Source organism: Scyliorhinus canicula, chromosome 12 (assembly GCF_902713615.1).
Source record: "Scyliorhinus canicula chromosome 12, sScyCan1.1, whole genome shotgun sequence".
Classification (NCBI taxonomy): Eukaryota; Metazoa; Chordata; class Chondrichthyes; order Carcharhiniformes; family Scyliorhinidae; genus Scyliorhinus; species Scyliorhinus canicula.
Window position 1 is genome coordinate 161,787,228 of NC_052157.1, and position 20,720 is coordinate 161,807,947.

Consider the following 20,720-nt stretch of genomic DNA (forward strand, 5'->3'; position numbering starts at 1 on the left):
GAGAGATGTCTGGGGGTACAGGGTGGGAGAGGGGCTCAGGGTCTGGGGGGGTACAGGGTGGGAGAGGGGCTCAGGGTCTGGGGGGTACAGAGTGGGTGAGGGTCTCAGGATCTGGGGGTACAGTGGGAGAGGGGCTCAGGGTCTGGTGGTACAGTGGGAGAGGGTCTCAGGGTATGAGGGTACAGGGTGAGAGAGGGTCTCAAGGTCTGGGGGTACAGTGGGAGAGGGTCTCAGGGACTGGGGGGATACAGTGGGAGAGGGGCTCGGTCTGGGGGGTACAGGGTGAGAGAGAGGCTCAGGGTCTGGGGTACAGGGTGGGAGAGGGGCTCAGGGTCTGGGGGGTACAGGGTGGGAGAGGGGCTCAGGGTCTGGGGGGTACAGTGGGTTGAGGGGCTCAGGGTCTGGGGGTACAGGGTGGGAGAGGGTCTCAGGGTCTGGGGGGTACAGTGGGAGAGGGCCTCAGGGTCTGGGGGGTACAGGGTGGGAGAGGGGCTCAGGGTCTGGGGCGTACAGGGTGGGAGAGGGGCTCAGGGTCTGGGGGGTACAGGGTGGGAGACGGGCACAAGGTCTGGGGGGTACAGGGTGGGAGAGGGGCTCAGGGTCTGAGGGTACAGGGTGGGAGAGGGTCTCAGGGTCTGGGGGGTACAGGGTGGGAGAGGGTCTCAGGGTCTGAGGGTACAGTGGGAGAGGGGAGAGATGTCTGGGGGGTACAGGGTGGGAGAGGGGCTCAGGGTCTGGGGGGTACAGGGTGGGAGAGGGTCTCAGGGTCTGGGGGGTACAGAGTGGGAGAGGGTCTCAGGGTCTGGGGGTTACAAAGTGGTAGAATGGTCTCAGGGTCTGGGGGGTTACAGGGTGGGAGAGGGTCTCAGGGTCTGGGGTTACAGGGTGGGAGAGGGTCTCAGGGTCTGGGGGGTACAGTGGGAGGGGCTCAGGGTCTGGGGGGTACAGGGTGGGAGAGAGTCTCAGGGTCTGGGGGTTACAGGGTGGGAGAGGGTCAGGGTCTGGGGGTACAGTGGGAGGGGGTCTCAGGGTCTGGGGGGTACAGTGGGAGGGGGTCTCAGGGTCTGGGGGGTACAGGGTGGAAGAGGGTCTCAGGGTCTGGGGGTTACAGGGTGGGAGAGGGTCTGGGGGGTACAGGGTGGGAGAGGGTCTCAGGGTCTGGGGGGGTACAGTGGGAGAGGGGAGAGATGTCTGGGGGGTACAGGGTGGGAGAGGGGCTCAGAGTCTGGGGGGTACAGGGTGGGAGAGGGGCTCAGGGTCTGGGGGTACGGTGGGAGAGGGGAGAGATGTCTGGGGGTACAGGGTGGGAGAGGGGCTCAGGGTCTGGGGGGTACAGGGTGGGAGAGGGGCTCAGGGTCTGGGGGGTACAGAGTGGGTGAGGGTCTCAGGATCTGGGGGTACAGTGGGAGAGGGGCTCAGGGTCTGGTGGTACAGTGGGAGAGGGTCTCAGGGTATGAGGGTACAGGGTGAGAGAGGGTCTCAGGGTCTGGGGGTACAGTGGGAGAGGGTCTCAGGGACTGGGGGGATACAGTGGGAGAGGGGCTCGGTCTGGGGGGTACAGGGTGAGAGAGAGGCTCAGGGTCTGGGGTACAGGGTGGGAGAGGGGCTCAGGGTCTGGGGGGTACAGGGTGGGAGAGGGGCTCAGGGTCTGGGGGGTACAGTGGGTTGAGGGGCTCAGGGTCTGGGGGTACAGGGTGGGAGAGGGTCTCAGGGTCTGGGGGGTACAGTGGGAGAGGGCCTCAGGGTCTGGGGGGTACAGGGTGGGAGAGGGGCTCAGGGTCTGGGGCGTACAGGGTGGGAGAGGGGCTCAGGGTCTGGGGGGTACAGGGTGGGAGACGGGCACAAGGTCTGGGGGGTACAGGGTGGGAGAGGGGCTCAGGGTCTGAGGGTACAGGGTGGGAGAGGGTCTCAGGGTCTGGGGGGTACAGGGTGGGAGAGGGTCTCAGGGTCTGAGGGTACAGTGGGAGAGGGGAGAGATGTCTGGGGGGTACAGGGTGGGAGAGGGGCTCAGGGTCTGGGGGGTACAGGGTGGGAGAGGGGCTCAGGGTCTGGGGGGTACAGGGGGGGAGAGGGGCTCAGGGTTTGGGGGGTACAGAGTGGGTGAGTGTCTCAGGATCTGGGGGTACAGTGGGAGAGGGGCTCAGGGTCTGGGGGTACAGTGGGAGAGGGGCTCAGGGTCTGGGGGTACAGTGGGAGAGGGTCTCAGGGTATGAGGGTACAGGGTGAGAGAGGGTCTCAGGGTCTGGGGGTACAGTGGGAGAGGGGCTCAGGGTCTGGGGGGTATAGGGTGAGAGAGGGGCTCAGGGTCTGGGGTACAGGGTGGGAGAGGGGCTCAGGGTCTGGGGGGTACAGGGTGGGAGAGGGGCTCAGGGTCTGGGGGGTACAGTGGGTTGAGGGGCTCAGGGTCTGGGGGTACAGGGTGGGAGAGGGTCTCAGGGTCTGGGGGGTACAGTGGGAGAGGGGCTCAGGGTCTGGGGGGCACAGGGTGGGAGAGGGGCTCAGGGTCTGGGGGGTACAGGGTGGGAGAGGGGCTCAGGGTCTGGGGGGTACAGGGTGGGAGATGGGCTCACGGTCTGGGGGGTACAGGGTGGGAGAGGGTCTCAGGGTCTGGGGGGTACAGAGTGGGAGACGGGCACAAGGTCTGGAGGTACAGTGGGAGAGGGTCTCAGGGTCTGAGGGGTACAGGGTGGGAGAGGGGCTCAGGGTCTGGGGTACAGGGTGGGAGAGGTCTCAGGGTCTGGGGTACGGGGTTGGAGAGGGTCTCAGGGTCTGGGGGGTACAGTGGGAGAGGGTCTCAGGGTCTGGGGGTACAGGGTGGGAGAGGGGCTCAGGGTCTGAGGGGTACAGGGTGGAAGAGGGTCTCAGGGTCTGGGGGGTACAGGGTGGGAGAGGGTCTCAGGATCTGGGGGTACAGTGGGAGAGGGGAGAGATGTCTGGGGGTACAGGGTGGGAGAGGGGCTCAGGGTCTGGGGGGTACAGGGTGGGAGAGGGGCTCAGGGTCTGGGGGGTACAGAGTGGGTGAGGGTCTCAGGATCTGGGTGTACAGTGGGAGAGGGGCTCAGGGTCTGGTGGTACAGTGGGAGAGGGTCTCAGGGTATGAGGGTACAGGGTGAGAGAGGGTCTCAGGGTCTGGGGGTACAGTGGGAGAGGGTCTCAGGGACTGGGGGATACAGTGGGAGAGGGGCTCGGTCGGGGGGGTACAGGGTGAGAGAGAGGCTCAGGGTCTGGGGTACAGGGTGGGAGAGGGGCTCAGGGGCTGGGGGGGTACAGGGTGGGAGAGGGGCTCAGGGTCTGGGGGGTACAGTGGGTTGAGGGGCTCAGGGTCTGGGGGTACAGGGTGGGAGAGGGTCTCAGGGTCTGGGGGGTACAGTGGGAGAGGGCCTCAGGGTCTGGGGGGTACAGGGTGGGAGAGGGGCTCAGGGTCTGGGGCGTACAGGGTGGGAGAGGGGCTCAGGGTCTGGGGGGTACAGGGTGGGAGACGGGCACAAGGTCTGGGGGGTACAGGGTGGGAGAGGGGCTCAGGGTCTGGGGGGTACAGAGTGGGAGAGGGTCTCAGGGTCTGAGGGTACAGGGTGGGAGAGGGTCTCAGGGTGTGGGGGGCACAGGGTGGGAGAGGGTCTCAGGGTCTGAGGGTACAGTGGGAGAGGGGAGATATGTCTGGGGGGTACAGGGTGGGAGAGGGGCTCAGGGTCTGGGGGGTACAGGGTGGGAGAGGGGCTCAGGGTCTGGGGGGTACAGGGGGGGAGAGGGGCTCAGGGTCTGGGGGGTACAGAGTGGGTGAGTGTCTCAGGATCTGGGGGTACAGTGGGAGAGGGGCTCAGGGTCTGGGGGGTACAGTGGGAGAGGGGCTCAGGGTCTGGGGGTACAGTGGGAGAGGGTCTCAGGGTATGAGGGTACAGGGTGAGAGAGGGTCTCAGGGTCTGGGGGTACAGTGGGAGAGGGGCTCAGGGTCTGGGGGGTTAGGGTGAGAGAGGGGCTCAGGGTCTGGGGTACAGGGTGGGAGAGGGGCTCAGGGTCTGGGGGGTACAGGGTGGGAGAGGGGCTCAGGGTCTGGGGGGTACAGTGGGTTGAGGGGCTCAGGGTCTGGGGGTACAGGGTGGGAGAGGGTCTCAGGGTCTGGGGGGTACAGTGGGAGAGGGGCTCAGGGTCTGGGGGGTACAGGGTGGGAGAGGGGCTCAGGGTCTGGGGGGTACAGGGTGGGAGAGGGGCTCAGGGTCTGGGGGGTACAGGGTGGGAGATGGGCTCACGGTCTGGGGGGTACAGGGTGGGAGAGGGTCTCAGGGTCTGGGGGGTACAGAGTGGGAGACGGGCACAAGGTCTGGAGGTACAGTGGGAGAGGGTCTCAGGGTCTGAGGGGTACAGGGTGGGAGAGGGGCTCAGGGTCTGGGGGTACAGGGTGGGAGAGGTCTCAGGGTCTGGGGTACGGGGTGGGAGAGGGCCTCAGGGTCTGGGGGGTACAGTGGGAGAGGGTCTCAGGGTCTGGGGGTACAGGGTGGGAGAGGGGCTCAGGGTCTGAGGGGTACAGGGTGGAAGAGGGTCTCAGGGTCTGGGGGGTACAGGGTGGGAGAGGGTCTCAGGGTCTGGGGGGTACAGGGTGGGAGAGGGTCTCAGGGTCTGGGGGGTACAGTGGGAGAGGGTCACAGGGTCTGGGGGGTACAGGGTGGAAGAGGGTCTCAGGGTCTGGGGGGTACAGGGTGGGAGAGGGTCTCAGGGTCTGGGGGGTACAGAGTGGAAGAGGGTCTCAGGGTCTGGGGTGTACAGGGTGGGAGAGGGTCTCAGGGTCTGGGGGGTACAGGGTGGGAGAGGGTCTCAGGGTCTGGGGGGTACAGTGGGAGAGGGTCACAGGATCTGGGGTACCGGGTGGGAGAGGGGCTCAAGGTCTGAGGGGTATAGGGTGGGAGACGGGCTCAGGGTCTGGGGGTACAGTGGGAGAGGGTCTCGGGGTCTGGGGTACAGGGTGGGTGACGGGTTTGTGAAGCTGTCTGAACTGAATGTGGTGTCAACACAAATCTAATCAAACCACAGAGTTTTATACCACAAGAGGAGACCATTTGACCCATCAGTATTGTACTAGCTCATCACATTCTCTTTCTCATTGCACTTGGTCCTCACATATTTCTCCTCCAATTATTTAACAAATCTCTTTAGAAAGTTGCTATTACATCTGCCTGAGTGCCCTGTGGGTCAGTGTCTGACTGCCCTGAGGGTCAGTGCCAGACTGCCCTGTGGGTCAGTGCCTGACTGCCCTGTGGGTCAGTGCCTGACTGCCCTGTGGGTCAGTGTCTGACTGCCCTGTGGGTCAGTGTCTGACTGCCCTGTGGGTCAGTGTCTGACTGCCCTGTGGGTCAGTGTCTGACTGCCCTGTGGGTCAGTGCCTGACTGCCCTGTGGGTCAGTGCCTGACTGCCCTGTGGGTCAGTGTCTGACTGTCCTGTGGGTCAGTGCCTGACTGTCCTGTGGGTCAGTGTCTGACTGTCCTGTGGGTCAGTGTCTGACTGCCCTGTGGGTCAGTGTCTGACTGCCCTGTGGGTCAGTGTCTGCCCTGTGGGTCAGTGTCTGACTGTCCTGTGGGTCAGTGTCTGACTGCCCTGTGGGTCAGTGCCTGACTGTACTGTGGGTCAGTGTCTGACTGCCCTGTGGGTCAGTGTCTGACTGCCCTGTGGGTCAGTGTCTGACTGTCCTGTGGGTCAGTGTCTGACTGCCCTGTGGGTCAGTGCCTGACTGTCCTGAGGGTCAGTGCCAGACTGCCCTGGGGGTCAGTGTCTGACTGCCCTGGGGGTCAGTGTCTGACTGTCCTGTGGGTCAGTGTCTGACTGTCCTGTGGGTCAGTGTCTGACTGCCCTGTGGGTCACTGCCTGACTGCCCTGAGGGTCAGTGTCTGCCCTGTGGGTCACCGCCTGACTGCCCTGTGGGTCAGTGTCTGACTGTCCTGTGGGTCAGTGCCTGACTGTCCTGTGGGCCAGTGTCTGACTGCCCTGTGGGTCAGTGTCTGACTGTCCTGTGGGTCAGTGTCTGACTGTCCTGTGGGTCAGTGTCTGACTGCCCTGTGGGTCAGTGTCTGACTGTCCTGTGGGTCAGTGTCTGACTGTCCTGTGGGTCAGTGTCTGACTGTCCTGTGGGTCAGTGTCTGACTGCCCTGTGGGTCACTGCCTGACTGTCCTGTGGGTCACTGCCTGACTCTCCTGTGGGTCAGTGGCTGACTGTCCTGTGGGTCAGTGTCTGACTGCCCTGTGGGTCAGTGTCTGACTGTCCTGTGGGTCAGTGTCTGACTGTCCTGTGGGTCAGTGTCTGACTGTCCTGTGGGTCAGTGTCTGACTGCCCTGTGGGTCAGTGTCTGACTGTCCTGCGGGTCACTGCCTGACTGTCCTGAGGGTCAGTGTCCGACTGCCCTGTGGGTCACCGCCTGACTGCCCTGTGGGTCAGTGTCTGACTACCCTGTGGGTCAGTGTCTGACTGTCCTGTGGGTCAGTGTCTGACTGTCCTGTGGGTCACTGCCTGACTGCCCTGTGGGCCAGTGTCTGACTGTCCTGTGGGCCAGTGTCTGACTGTCCTGTGGGTCAGTGTCTGACTGTCCTGTGGGTCAGTGACTGACTGTCCTGTGGGTCAGTGTCTGACTGTCCTGTGGGTCAGTGTCTGACTGTCCTGCGGGTCAGTGTCTGCCCTGTGGGTCAGTGTCTGACTGCCCTGTGGGTCAGTGTCTGACTGCCCTGTGGGTCAGTGCCTGACTGCCCTGTGGGTCACCGCCTGACTGCCCTGTGGGTCAGTGCCTGACTGCCCTGTGGGTCAGTGTCTGACTGCCCTGTGGGTCAGTGTCTGACTGCCCTGTGGGCCAGTGCCTGACTGCCCTGTGGGTCAGTGTCTGACTGTCCTGTGGGTCAGTGACTGACTGTCCTGTGGGTCAGTGTCTGCCCTGTGGGTCAGTGTCTGACTGCCCTGTGGGTCAGTGTCTGACTGCCCTGTGGGTCAGTGGCTGACTGCCCTGTGGGTCAGTGCCTGACTGCCCTGTGGGTCAGTGTCTGACTGCCCTGTGGGTCAGTGTCTGACTGCCCTGTGGGCCAGTGTCTGACTGCCCTGTGGGTCAGTGTCTGACTGCCCTGTGGGTCAGTGCCTGACTGCCCTGTGGGTCAGTGTCTGACTGCCCTGTGGGTCAGTGTCTGACTGCCCTGTGGGTCAGTGTCTGACTGCCCTGTGGGTCAGTGTCTGACTGCCCTGTGGGTCAGTGTCTGACAGCCCTGTGGGTCAGTGTCTGACTGCCCTGTGGGTCAGTGGCTGACTGCCCTGTGGGTCAGTGTCTGACTGCCCTGTGGGTCAGTGTCTGACTGCCCTGTGGGTCAGTGTCTGACTGCCCTGTGGGTCAGTGCCTGACTGCCCTGTGGGTCACCGCCTGACTGCCCTGTGGGTCAGTGTCTGACTGCCCTGTGGGTCAGTGTCTGACTGCCCTGTGGGTCAGTGCCTGACTGTCCTGTGGGTCAGTGTCTGACTGCCCTGTGGGTCAGTGCCTGACTGCCCTGTGGGTCACTGTCTGACTGTCCTGTGGGTCAGTTCCTGACTGCCCTGTGGGTCAGTGTCTGACTGCCCTGTGGGCCAGTGTCTGACCGTCCTGTGGGTCAGTGTCTGACCGCCCTGTGGGTCAGTGTCTGACCGCCCTGTGGGTCAGTGTCTGACCGCCCTGTGGGTCAGTGTCTGACTACCCTGTGGGTCAGTGTCTGACCGCCCTGTGGGTCAGTGTCTGACTACCCTGTGGGTCACTGCCTGACTGCCCTGTGGGCCAGTGTCTGACTGTCCTGTGGGCCAGTGTCTGACTGTCCTGTGGGTCAGTGTCTGACTGTCCTGTGGGTCAGTGACTGACTGTCCTGTGGGTCAGTGTCTGACTGTCCTGTGGTTCAGTGTCTGACTGTCCTGCGGGTCAGTGTCTGCCCTGTGGGTCAGTGTCTGACTGCCCTGTGGGTCAGTGTCTGACTGCCCTGTGGGTCAGTGCCTGACTGCCCTGTGGGTCACCGCCTGACTGCCCTGTGGGTCAGTGCCTGACTGCCCTGTGGGTCAGTGTCTGACTGCCCTGTGGGTCAGTGTCTGACTGCCCTGTGGGTCAGTGTCTGACTGCCCTGTGGGTCAGTGTCTGACTGCCCTGTGGGTCACTGCCTGACTGCCCTGTGGGTCACTGTCTGACTGCCCTGTGGGTCACTGTCTGACTGCCCTGTGGGTCAGTGTCTGACTGCCCTGTGGGTCAGTGCCAGACTGCCCTGTGGGTCACTGTCTGACTGTCCTGTGGGTCAGTTCCTGACTGCCCTGGGGGTCAGTGCGAGACTGTCCTGTGGGTCAGTGCCTGACTGTCCTGAGGGTCAGTGCCTGACTGTCCTGAGGGTCAGTGCCAGACTGCCCTGTGGGTCAGTGCCTGTTAGATTGCAACAGTTTGCTGGGTAAAAAGGTTCAGTGAATTTCCTGTTGTACTGCATGCATCTTTTTATAAGGCCCAGGATTCTGTATGTTTTTAAATGTTTGTCCTGCCAGTTTAAGGGTACATTCTGCCTGAGGCCTCTCTGTGCCCATTTACAATTGTTCCATTTGCCAATACACTGAGTGAATTACAAAGCATTTTGAAGGTGCCTGGCAGAGAGGGTTAACATATGGCTAATGAGCCATACTGAGACCTCTGAACTCTAACAGGGAGGAGGAGAGAACTATTTTTTAATAATGAGGTGTGAAATGAATGACTCACAAGCAGTTGTGAAATCAAATTTATCTCATGTTGTTTAGTAGCTTTCAAAAGAGAATTGCATAAATATGTGAAAAGTAGAAATTTCCAGGGCAGAGCAGTGGGATTCATTTCGAAACTCTCTCAAAGGGTCTGACGGAGCCGGTATCTCCTCTCGTCCTGGATTATTCTCTCAATGCTACCTGTGCTATTAACTACTGGTTATTCAGCATTTCCTGAAACAGGATGGTTGTTGTGCATTCTCAGGGTATGAGGGTTGAGGTGAGGTGGCAATGTGTGCTGGGCAGATTGAGGACTGACTTGTATCTTCTCCCAACATCAGCACAGGGCCTGTGCGTGGAGGTTGGGGCAAGGGGGCAGCATCAGGAAGGTGAGGAACGTTAGGAGGAGACAGGACCAGCCACAAAGATCAAACAGTTGGGTTCTCGGGGTTGGGGGGGGGGGGGGGGGGGGGTTTGTACAGGTCCCAGCTCCCCCAGAACCAGTCCCAATGCCCCAGGAATCTGAATCCCTCCGCTTCACACATCTCTTTAGCCATGTATTGACGTGATACATTCTGCTGTTTGTACTCTACCTAGCACATGGCACTGGTAGTAATCCTGGGATCACTACCTTTGAGGTCCTACATTTCAACTTGCTTCCGAACCCCTTATATTCTGCTTTTAGTACCTCATCCCTTTTTTTTAACCTGTGTTGTTTGTACCATCCCCTGTACCCCAACCACAAACAGAGGCCGGTTTAGCTCAATTGGCTAGACAGCTGGTTCATTGTGCAGAGCGAGGCCAACAGCGCGCGTTCAATACCCCTACCGGGACCCCTGTGATGGGGGACCCCCCACAGGGACCCCTGTAACAGGGGGATTCCCATCAGGGACCCTGAAATGCGGTGTCCCCCTAACCCCCTCCGGGTTACTTTAGATGGGGAGTTCTCCCTATTACAGGGGTCTCTGTGGGGTCCTCCTATGGGGGTCTCGCTATTACAGACATACCTGTGGGGGGTCCCTCTGTTATGGGGTATTTCTATTACAGAGGTCCCTATGGGGGGTCTCCCATTACAGACATACCTGTGGAGGGTGTCAGGTAGAGGAGACGTAGGCAGGCAGTGCAATGTTGGGATGGGGGGGCCCTTGGTGGACTCGGATGGTCTCCACCAGCGTGGCCCTGACATGGTGGACCTTGTGGTGGGCCAGAGGGACCCCCTTGGCTTACCGCACGGTCCACCATGTCAGGACATGGCTGGTAAAAACCGCAAGTGATCCGCACCCACGTGATTCCTGGCCGGGGGGAATAGTGGGAGGCTGGCGCATAGGGCCCGCTTTGGATCATTAAGAGGTATTTTCATTTATTTACATCTCCTCTTCGTCGCGCATCATGGACCTCGTTCAGGCTGCCAGCAGGGAGGCCGAAACTTCGTGTTTGAATCGGCACCGATCCCAATTTCCGACAATGTCTGATTTTCCATCTCATCGTGGAATACATTCCGGGAGTCCCAGAACAGAGAACCCCCCCATGACTAAAGGGTGCTGATGGGGGCACATTGACAGATCAGAATGTGTTAATGGCAGAACACTGGTCACCAGTGTGTCAAAGAGAAACTTGAAACAGGGAACAGATGGGCCAAGTGGGGTGCAATGGGGGCAGGGGGCACAATGGTGAGGGAAAAACAGATCAATGGAAGAAATTCAAATAAATGGCTAGAAAGAAAAATGGGCGGGCGGCACAGTGGTTAGCACTGCTGCCTCACTGCACCGAGGTCCCAGGTTCGATCCCGGCCCCAGGTCACTCTCCGTGTGGAGTTTGCACATTCTCCCCGTGTCTCACCCCCACAACCCAAAGGTCCTGTAGGTGGATTGGCCACTCTAAATTGCCCATTAATTGGAATAATAAAAAAGGTTAAAATAAAAATGGGCTGAAGGTGGAGGAGAGAGTTCACAGGCTGAAGTTGTTGAACTCAATGTTAAGTCCCGAAGGCTGTAACGTGCCTAATTGGAAGATCAGGTGCTGTTGGCGCTGGGCTTCACTGGAACATGGGTAGCACAAGTGGTTAGCACTGTGGCTTCACAGTGCCAGGGTCCCAGGTTCGATTCCCCGTTGGGTCACTGTCTGTCCGGAGTCTGCACGTTCTCCTCGTGTCTGCGTGGGTTTCCTCCGGGTGCTCCGGTTTCCTCCCACAGTCCAAAGACGTGCAGGTTAGATGGTTTGGCCACGCTAAGTTGCCCTGAGTGTCCAAAAAAAGGTTGCCATGATGTGGAGATGCTGGCGTTGGATTGGGGTGAGCACAGTAAGAAGTCTTACAACACCAGGTTAAAGTCCAACAGGTTTGTTTCAAACTCGAGCTTTCGGAGTCGCCTGAAGGATTCGCCTGTGAATTCACCCGAGGAAGGAGCTGCGCTCCGAAAGCTAGTGTTTGAAACAAACATGTTGGACTTTAACCTGGTGTTGTAAGACTTCTTACAAAAAAAGGTTGGGTGGGGTTATTGGGTTACGGGGATAGGGTGGAAGTGAGGGCTTAATGTAGGTCGGTGCAGACTCGGTGGGCCGAATGGCCTCCTTCTGCACTGTATGTTCTAACATTGCAACAGGCCAAGGACGGACATGTGGGCGTGAGAGCAGGACGGGGAGTTAAAATGGCAGCGACAGGAAGGTCTGAGTCCTGCTTATGGACGGACTGGAGGTGTTCTGCAAAGGGGTCACCCAGTCTCCGTTTAGTCACTCCAATGTAGAGTAGACCATAATGGGAGCAGTGAATGCAATAGACCAGATTGAAGGCCGTGCCTCACTTGGAAAGAGTTTTTAGGCCCTTGGATGGGGAGTAGGTAGGAGGCAAAGGGGCAGGTGTTACACCTTCTGCGATTGTATGGAAGGAGCCGTGGGACGAAGGTGAGGTATTGGGGGTGATGGAGGAGTGGACCAGGGCATCCCGGAAGGAACGGTCCCTGCGGGACGCTGACTGGGGAGTGAGGGGAAGATGTGTTTGGTGGTGGCATCATGCTGAAACTGGCGGAGGGTGATATTTTGAATACGGAGTCTGATGGGGTGAAAATTGAGGATAAGGGGGACCCTATCCTGGTTGTGGGAGCGAGGGGGAAGGGGTGAGAGAAGAAATGTAGGAGACTGGTCAGACACGGTTGATAGTCTTGTCGACCACAGTGGGTGGGATGCCACGATTAAGGAAGACATGTCGGCAGCACTGTTTTAGAAAGTGACATTGTCGGAACAGATACAACGGTGAAGGAACTGGGAAATGGGGTGGAGTGTGAAGAGCTGTAATCGAGGTAGCTGTGGGAGTCAGTGGGATTGTAATGGATACTAGTGGACAGTCCATCCCCAGAAATGGAGATAGAGGTCAATGTTGGGAAGTGTCAGAAATGGACCATATGAAGGTGTTAGAGGAATGAGAGTGGAAGCGAAATTGATACATTTATCCAGGTCCAGCTGGGAACATGAAGTGGCACCAAAACAGTCATCGATGTACCAATAAAAATTAGAGATAGAAATTAGAGATGGTATTAGACCCTGTCCAGTAGGTGTGGTGATATGCATCACTCTAAATACACAAGGGTTAATGTAGATACACTAGGACACTGTAAATACACAATGGGTTAATGTGAACACACTACACCAGCTAGACACTAGAGGGAGCACCAGAGACATGACACACAGACATTCAACCAATAGGCCAGTATGATAGGACACGACCAATGGGCATTCACGATACACACAGAGGTGACACTACCACAGGGATTACACCAACCCATATATAAAGGACACAGCACACATGATCTTCTTCTTTCCAGTGGAGACACTTAGTGAGTACAGAGAGGGTTGATTGAAACACATCACACCCACCACGTGGATTGTAGCAGACTGGTTAGGTAGTCTGAGTAGCTATAGCAGGATTAACAGGAGAGTCGAATCCAAGTAGGAGAAGCAGCTTATGCTACGTCAAGAGCGTAACAAAACAGTCAGTGCCAGACTCTGGTAGTCCATCACTTTTAAGAAAGCGATCCATCTTCACAGTCTTCTTGCTAGCAGCTGGAAAATGGAAGCAGCCCTGCTCTGTGAATTGGCACAAAAAGCACACACCTGGAGTGCGCTTGATGTCAGTTGCACATACAGGGTGCGTGACCTGCTTTCTGCTGCTGCTTCTTGCCGGAAGACCCCACGGCCGGGATTCTCCGATATCGGTGGGGCGGGCCGTACTGGTGCCAAGGAGTGGCATGAACCACTCCGGCGTCGGGCTGCCTGGAAGGTGCAAATCCTCCGCACCTTCGGGGGCTAGGCCGGGCTGGAGTGGTTGGCGCCGTGCCAACCGGCGCCGAAGGGCCTCCGCTAGCCAGAGCGAGTTGGCTCATGCACAGGGGTGCCAGCGTGTTCCCAGAACTGCTGCCGTGTTTCCTGCGCATGCGCAAGGGGGTTTCTTCTCCCTGCCAGCCATGGCGGAGCATTACACAGACTGGCACGGAGGGAAAGAATGCCCCCACGGCACAGGCCTGCCCGCAGATCGGCGGGCCCCGATCGCGGGCCAGGCCACCATAGGCACCCCCCCCCCCCCCTGCCCCTGGAGGACTCCGCAGGCTGCCCTCAGAGCCAGCTCCCGCCGGTACGGACCTGGTCTAATCTCCGCTGGTGGGACTGGCTGAAAACGGGCGGCCGCTCGGCCCATTGGGGACTGGAGAATTGCCGGGGGGGGGGGGGGGGGGGCCACTGCCAACGACCCCCGACCGGCGCAGCGCAATCCCCGCCCCAGCCAACAAAACAGCGCCGGAGAATTCGGCAGTCGGCGCGGAGCGGTGGGGTGGGATTCACGCCGCCCCCCGGCGATTCTCCGACCTGTCGGGGGGTCGGAGAATCCCGCCCCATATTTACTTTCATTCAAAAGACAGGAGTAGCCGTTGGGCGCTTCTCCCGCGGTCAGAACCATCACGGGAATGGTGTGACTGATATTTCCACAACCTCCCCCCACCCAACAGCTGCCCGCGACCCACCTGCAAGATGCAACCCTCACCTTGTAAAACCCTGATCTAGAACGATAAGAGCAGCAGATGCCTGGGAACCCCACCACCAGGAGGTTCCCCTCCAAGTCACTCAACACCCTGACTTGGAAATATATCGGCTGTTCCTGCACTGTCGCTGGGGCAACATCCTGGAACTCCCTCCCTAACAGCACAGTGGGTGTACCTACATTTCATGGACCATGGACAAGAAGGCAGCTCACCACCACCTTCTCGATGGATGGGCAATAAATGCTGGCCTTTTTGAAGTTTAATCAGTGTTATAATGTAGCAAACATGGCAGCCAATTTGTGCACAGTAAGATCCCACAAGCAGCAGTGTGATTTTTAAAAAAAATTTAGAGTACCCATTTTTTCCAATTAAGGGGCAATTTAATGTGGCCAATCCACGTACCCTGCACGGGAGAACGTGTAAACTCCACACAGACAGTGACCCAGAGCCGGGATCGAACCTGGGACTTGGGCGCTATGAGACAGCAGTGCTAACCACTACACTACAGTGCTGCCCCTTAGCAGCAGGGTGATAATGGCCAGGTAATCTACTGTTGGCTGAGAATACATTTTGGCCCCAGGAAGATTCCACAGCTCTTTGAAAATTTCCATTGGGATTTTTACATTCACGTGCAAGAGCAGGCAGAGTGTCAGTTTAATGTCTTCTGTGAAGAATATCTCTAACATTGCAGCACTCTGTTAGCCCTGGAACTGGTAGTGTAGGCCTAGATATGTGCTCAGCTCTTTGGGGTGGGCTTGAATCCATCAGCTTCTGGCTAACAAGTGACTGTGCTACTTGCTGAGTCACAGTTGATAGTTCGTGAATAAACTCCAAGTTAGGCTAGGGTTTGGGAGGCCGTGGAAGGAGGGGGAATGAAGGCCCCCAAAGGCTTCTTGTCATGAGGTGATCTGCACCTTTTGTGCTGTGACATCAATGTGGTGTTATGGTTGTGTTGTCAGTCACCGACTGACCACTGGGAGTCTCATTAGTATATAAGTGAATGTGAGAGTCAGATGACCTTAGACTGACTGGAGAGCTGGAAGAGAGGTTGCTTGTGCATCATCATACTGTTATTCATCTGTTGTTTTTTATATAGTTGACCCACAGTTAATGTTAGGAAATTGTTTATAGCTTTAGCTACCAGTGTTCTTATAATATAAACCAGGCCACCTGACAAGAACATTACAATCAACACATCGTTTTCTTCACCGTGTGAGGCACTGAGATAACATCTTCTTTGTGGGCAGTTCTGGGAGAAAAGATAATCAACTGAGAGATGGGCCAGACTTGCAGTTGTCAGTGTAGCTGCAGAGCGCTGATTCACTGTGTCACTGATGCCCTGCCCCTGAATGACCGATTGCTTCCTCTCCAGCTGTCAGCTCCGGATCATGATCTTTAAATAGCTTCAACTGAGGAGCAATTGTTTTCATCCACATTAACTGTCCAATCCCAAGATATATTCCCGCAGGGAAACATTCCAATCGGAGCTGTTGGTGTCTCGGGTTTGAATTTGTGAGTGAGGCCATGTTTAAGTGACATAAATACACACTTTCAACCCAAAACATTAAAGGACAAATCCATTGAGGAACACTGGAACAGCCTTTTATCATAATCTTTATTATTGTCACAAGTAGGCTGACATTAACACGGCAATGAAGTTACTGTGAAAAGCCCCTAGTTGCCACATTCCACCACCTGTTCGGGTACACAGAGGGAGAATTCAGATTGTCCAATTCACCCAACAGCACGTATTTCGGGATTGTGGGAGGAAACCGGAGCACCCGGAGGAAACCCACGCAGACACGGGGAGAACGTGCAGACTCCGCACAGACAGTGACCCAAGCCGGGAATCGAACATGGCGCAGTGAAGCAACAGTGCTAACCACTGTGCTACCCGTTAACTAATTCTCATCTTGGGAAACTAAAGTTGATCAATTGCACCTCAACCCCAACCGGCAGTAACTAGTTACTCTTCGCTTACTGTCCCATCTAATAAACCCTTTGCTGTCTGATTTTAGTTTTTTCTGCCTAATATTACAGGGAATAACCAGCATTACATACACATTGCATTGGAATGGGGATGAAACTGAGGCACTGCATCCTGTCTAAACCCCTGGGCACTCACATGGGTCAGCCTGGGATGAACAGGACGGTAATAGAGGGATACGGACCCCGGAAGTGCAGAAGGTTTTAGTTTAGACAGGCATCATGATCGGCGCAGGCTAGAGGCAACACGGTGGCACAGTGGTTAGCATTGCTGCCTACGGCGCTGAGAACCCGGGTTTGAATCCCGGCCCTGGGTCACTGTCCGTGTGGAGTTTGCACATTCTCCCCGTGTCTGCGTGGGTTTCACCCCCACAACCCAAAGATGTGCAGTTTAGGTGGATTGGCCATGCTAAATTGCCCCTTAATTGGAAAAAATAATTGAGTACTCTAAATTTAACAAAGAAGAAAATGATTGGCGCAGGCTTGGAGGGCTGAAGGGTCTGTTCCTGTGCTGCACTGTTCTTTATTCTGTGTTTGAATGTCAAGGGTTCCAGTGAATGGAGTTTCGGGGTTGAGGTCGTGATTTGGACTGTGCACTTGTGTTTCGATGGTTTTGTGGTGTCTGCTTCTTGGGGTCAGTATTGTTTATTATCCACTCTCCTGTGAAGGACCTTGGGACTGTGCGAGGAGATTAATGAGGGGACTTGTGCTGATGTTTTTGTGGTACATAGCCCAATATTTTACCAATAGTTTTCATGCCATAAATCAGTCTAGATATTTGCTCCTTAAACCGGTTTCCCTGATCAGCTCCCATTTTCTGATTGTCAATCATTTATTTTACTTCCAGTCTGAAAGCTGCCCTGTCTGGGAGCCCGACAAATGAGACCATGGATTTATCTGGCATTGCCCTGACGTCCAAGGATATTGAACGAGTGGATGTGTACTTGCACCAGAATCAAGAACTGATCAGCAGTGTGGAGCTGTGCTTCACTGAACTGACGGACGATGGTTTCCTGAACCTGCTACCAACCCTCAGCTCCCTCCCGCATCTCAACACTCTGTCCTTGAATGGCAACAAGCTGACCAGGAGCATACTGAGGGAGCTAACAGAAATGCTGAAGGATCTAGAGAAGTTCCCCAGTATCACCTGGATCGACCTGGGTAACAATGTCGATATCTACTCATTGCCTCAACCCTTCCTTGTCAACCTGCGGAGGCGAAGTCCCAAGCTTGGGAACCTGCCCACCATCTTGGAGTTCGGGGAGGGTCAGGGCAGTGACCCAGAGGACCCTGAGGCTGACACATGTGAGAGCCCAGGTGACAGAATGGGGTTAACTCAGGATGTGATGCCTCAGCTTCATCCCCACTCCAATACAACCACGGTGTGTGAGGGTTTGGAGGATGAAGAGGCTGCCGAGCCTGTGGATGACTCGCTGGCCAACCAGACCTGACATGAGCAGTGTGTAACTGGGACAGTTTCATTGGCAGGATTGGCAAAATGCACCAGGCAAGAAACACCCTGAAGCACTTAAACTGCCAGATGAGGGGAAAGTGTCAAAAAGGAGAAGCATTGATCAGGTTTATGAACCCATGGTGGAACCAATGTGCTTGGAAAGGCTGTCACCCAATGACTGCTCTTCGATTGGAGACTTGCATATTTTAAACAACACCTGTCTTCCTTTCCATAATGTTCTGTCTAACTCTGAGACTGAATGTACTGTCACTGGGACAGAATCAACCAAAGGGACTCGGTTGGGGGGGGGGCATTGGAGGGTAATGAGGGGAAGGGATGTTCAGTGGCCCCCAGCCCTTTGTCCTGACCCTCTGAAATGGTGAGTCTCAGTCACTCGGGGAGGCAGTCAGGCTCTAGGGAGAGTCTGTGTGAACAGGAGCAGGAATCCTTCATTTGTTATTCTTTTATCCCAATTTCCTGTCCTTCAGACAGGTGTCACAACACATATGTATCCCTCTTGAATCCTTCAACAGAATTGGCACTTACACCACTGAACATCTGCTTCATCGGTAAAGACGTCTTAATGGGAAGAAATGTTCTTTTGTGTTACTGATGGTTAATTATTTAAAATGGTTTCCGCTACTCAGGCAGAGAAGAAATGTCCCCATCTTTCCCACAGTTCCACATTTCAACCCATCCAATCAAGTTTCCACCCTCTTGGGACTGACACAGCTCTTATCGAAGTCACAAAGGTAAACGTTCCCTCCTCGTCCTTCCCCAACTGTCATACAGCTTGACCACACCCACCTCCTCCTACACCTCTCCGCCATAGTCCAGTGAGGGGTGGGCTGCCCTCACCCGGTCCATTCTGACCTATCAAATCATAGTCAGAGAATCACTCGTAATGGCTGCCACACCGTTACCTCTGGTGTCCCCCCTCACCCCCCAGGATCTACCATTGGCCCCTCCTATTTCTCATCTACATTCTGCCCCTCAGACGTCCAAAAGCAGTGTTAGTTTTCACACTGACGCTGAATACACCCAGCTCTACCTCAGCAACTCCTCACTCAACCCCTCCACTGCTGCAGAATTATCCAAAATGTATCTAACACCCAGTACCAGATGAGCAGAAACTTCCTCCAGTTAAATATCGGGAATATAAATATAATAATAATCTTTATTGTCACGAGTAGGCTTACATTAACACTGCAATGAAGTTACTGTGAAAAGCCCCTAGTTGCCACATTCCGGCACCTGTTTGGGTACACGGAGGGAGAATTCAGAATGTCCAATTGTCCTAACAAGCACGTCTTTCAGGACTTGTTGGAGGAAACCGGAGGCCCCAGAGGAAACCCACGGAGACACGGACAGAACGTGCAGACTCCACACAAACAGTGACCCAAACCGGGAATTGAATCCAGACACTGGCGCTGTGAAGCATCAGTGCTAACCAATGTGCTACCATGCCGCCTTTCTGAAGCCATTATCTTCAGTTCCCACTCCAGAATTCCATCCAGAATTCCATCCCCAGCTATTGACCTGATCCCTCTACCTTCCAGAAATTTGAGATTGAGGAAATCCAGTTGCAACCTCTGTGTCCCATTTCATCCCGAGATGAGCTTCCGATCACATATTCAGGCTAGTATTAAGCCCACCTATTATCACCTGCATGCCACTGCCTGGCGCTGCCCCGCATCGGCTCCTCTCCTGCTGAAACCCTCTTTTGTGTTTTTGTTTCCTCTAACTCGGTGATTCCAACACTCTCCTGGCTGGACTCTCAGATCTGGTCCCGGCCTTTCACAGACCCTCTGCATCCTGTCAACTAACTTGCACCAAGTTGTGCTCACCCAACGGCCACATGCCAGGTGACCCATATTGGAGCCCTAAGCACAGGAATTCCATCATTAAAAACTCTCCGCCTCGCGACCACTCTCCTTCATTAAGACACTCCTTGAAACCTTTGAGCAAGATCTCCTGTCTCCGGGAGTGTCAGTTCTCTGTCCAATGATGCTGCTCGGAATGCTTTGGGATGTGTTATTACTTTAAAGGTGCTATAAATGCAAGGTGTTGTTAATTTTGACCTCTAGCTCCTCAATTCTTCCGATTCATTCTCATTTTCTCATTGCTGCAATATTGCTGAAACCAATTAGAGTTAGATCATCAAATCCACAGAACTCCCTTTCGTCCAAACAAAATGTATTTCACTCCTTCATTGAGCTGAATAAATCCGTGTAGAGGGTGCTTTACTCTGTATCTAACCCCGTGCTGTACCTGTCCTGGGAGTGTTTGATGGGGACAGTGTAGAGGGAGCTTTACTCTGTATCTAACCCCGTGCAGTACCTGTCCTGGGAGTGTTTGATGGGGACAGTGTAGAGGGAGCTTTACTCTGTATCTAACCCCGTGCTGTACCTGCCCTGGGAGTGTTTGTTGGGGACAGTGTAGAGGGAGCTTTACTCTGTATCTAACCCCGTGCTGTACCTGTCCTGGGAGTGTTTGATGGGGACAGTGTAGAGGGAGCTTTACTCTGTATCTAACCCCGTGCTGTCCCTGTCCTGGGAGTGTTTGATGGGGACAGTGTAGAGGGAGCTTTACTCTGTATCTAACCCCGTGCTGTACCTGTCCTGGGAGTGTTTGATGGGGACAGTGTAGAGGGAGCTTTACTCTGTATCTAACCCCGTGCAGTACCTGTCCTGGGAGTGTTTGATGGGGACAGTGTAGAGGGAGCTTTACTCTGTATCTAACCCCGTGCTGTACCTGCCCTGGGAGTGTTTGTTGGGGACAGTGTAGAGGGAGCTTTACTCTGTATCTAACCCCGTGCTGTACCTGTCCTGGGAGTGTTTGATGGGGACAGTGTAGAGGGAGCTTTACTCTGTATCTAACCCCGTGCTGTCCCTGTCCTGGGAGTGTTTGATGGGGACAGTGTAGAGGGAGCTTTACTCTGTATCTAACCCCGTGCTGTACCTGTCCTGGGAGTGTTTGATGGGGACAGTGTAGAGGGAGCTTTACTCTGTATCTAACCCCGTGCTGTCCCTGTCCTGGAGTGTTTGATGGGGACAGTGTAGAGGGAGCTTTACTCTGTATCTAACCCCGTGCTGTACCTGTCCTGGGAGTGTTTGATGGGGACAGTGTAGAGGGAGCTTTACTCTGTATCTAACCCCGTGCTGTACCTGTCCTGGGAGTGTTTGATGGGGACAGTGTAGAGGGTGCTTTACTCTGTATCTAACCCCGTGCAGTACCTGTCCTGGGAGTGTTTGATGGGGACAGTGTAGAGGGAGCTTTACTCTGTATCTAACCCCGTGCTGTACCTGCCCTGGGAGTGTTTGTTGGGGACAGTGTAGAGGGAGCTTTACTCTGTATCTAACCCCGTGCTGTCCCTGTCCTGGGAGTGTTTGATGGGGACGGTGTAGAGGGAGCTTTACTCTGTATCTAACCCCGTGCTGTACCTGTCCTGGGAGTGTTTGATGGGGACAGTGTAGAGGGAGCTTTACTCTGTATCTAACCCCGTGACATGATTTCTCAGCACTGTTCTATGCACAGCAAATGTGCAATACAATCCCTGTTAGA

At 55.8% G+C, this 20,720-nt stretch overlaps 1 protein-coding gene across 1 annotated transcript in view; it reads left to right on the top strand.

Moving 5' to 3' along the window:
- Window positions 1-18,435, top strand: part of lrrc75a (leucine rich repeat containing 75A) — a 61,029-nt gene extending 42,594 nt beyond the window's left edge. Inside the window, exon 4 of the mRNA XM_038814746.1 lies at window positions 16,551-18,435. Coding sequence (XP_038670674.1) covers window positions 16,551-17,154 — 604 coding nt within the window. The 3' untranslated portion in view covers window positions 17,155-18,435. The remainder of the gene's footprint in view (window positions 1-16,550) is intronic.
- The last annotated feature ends 2,285 nt before the right edge of the window (window positions 18,436-20,720 follow it).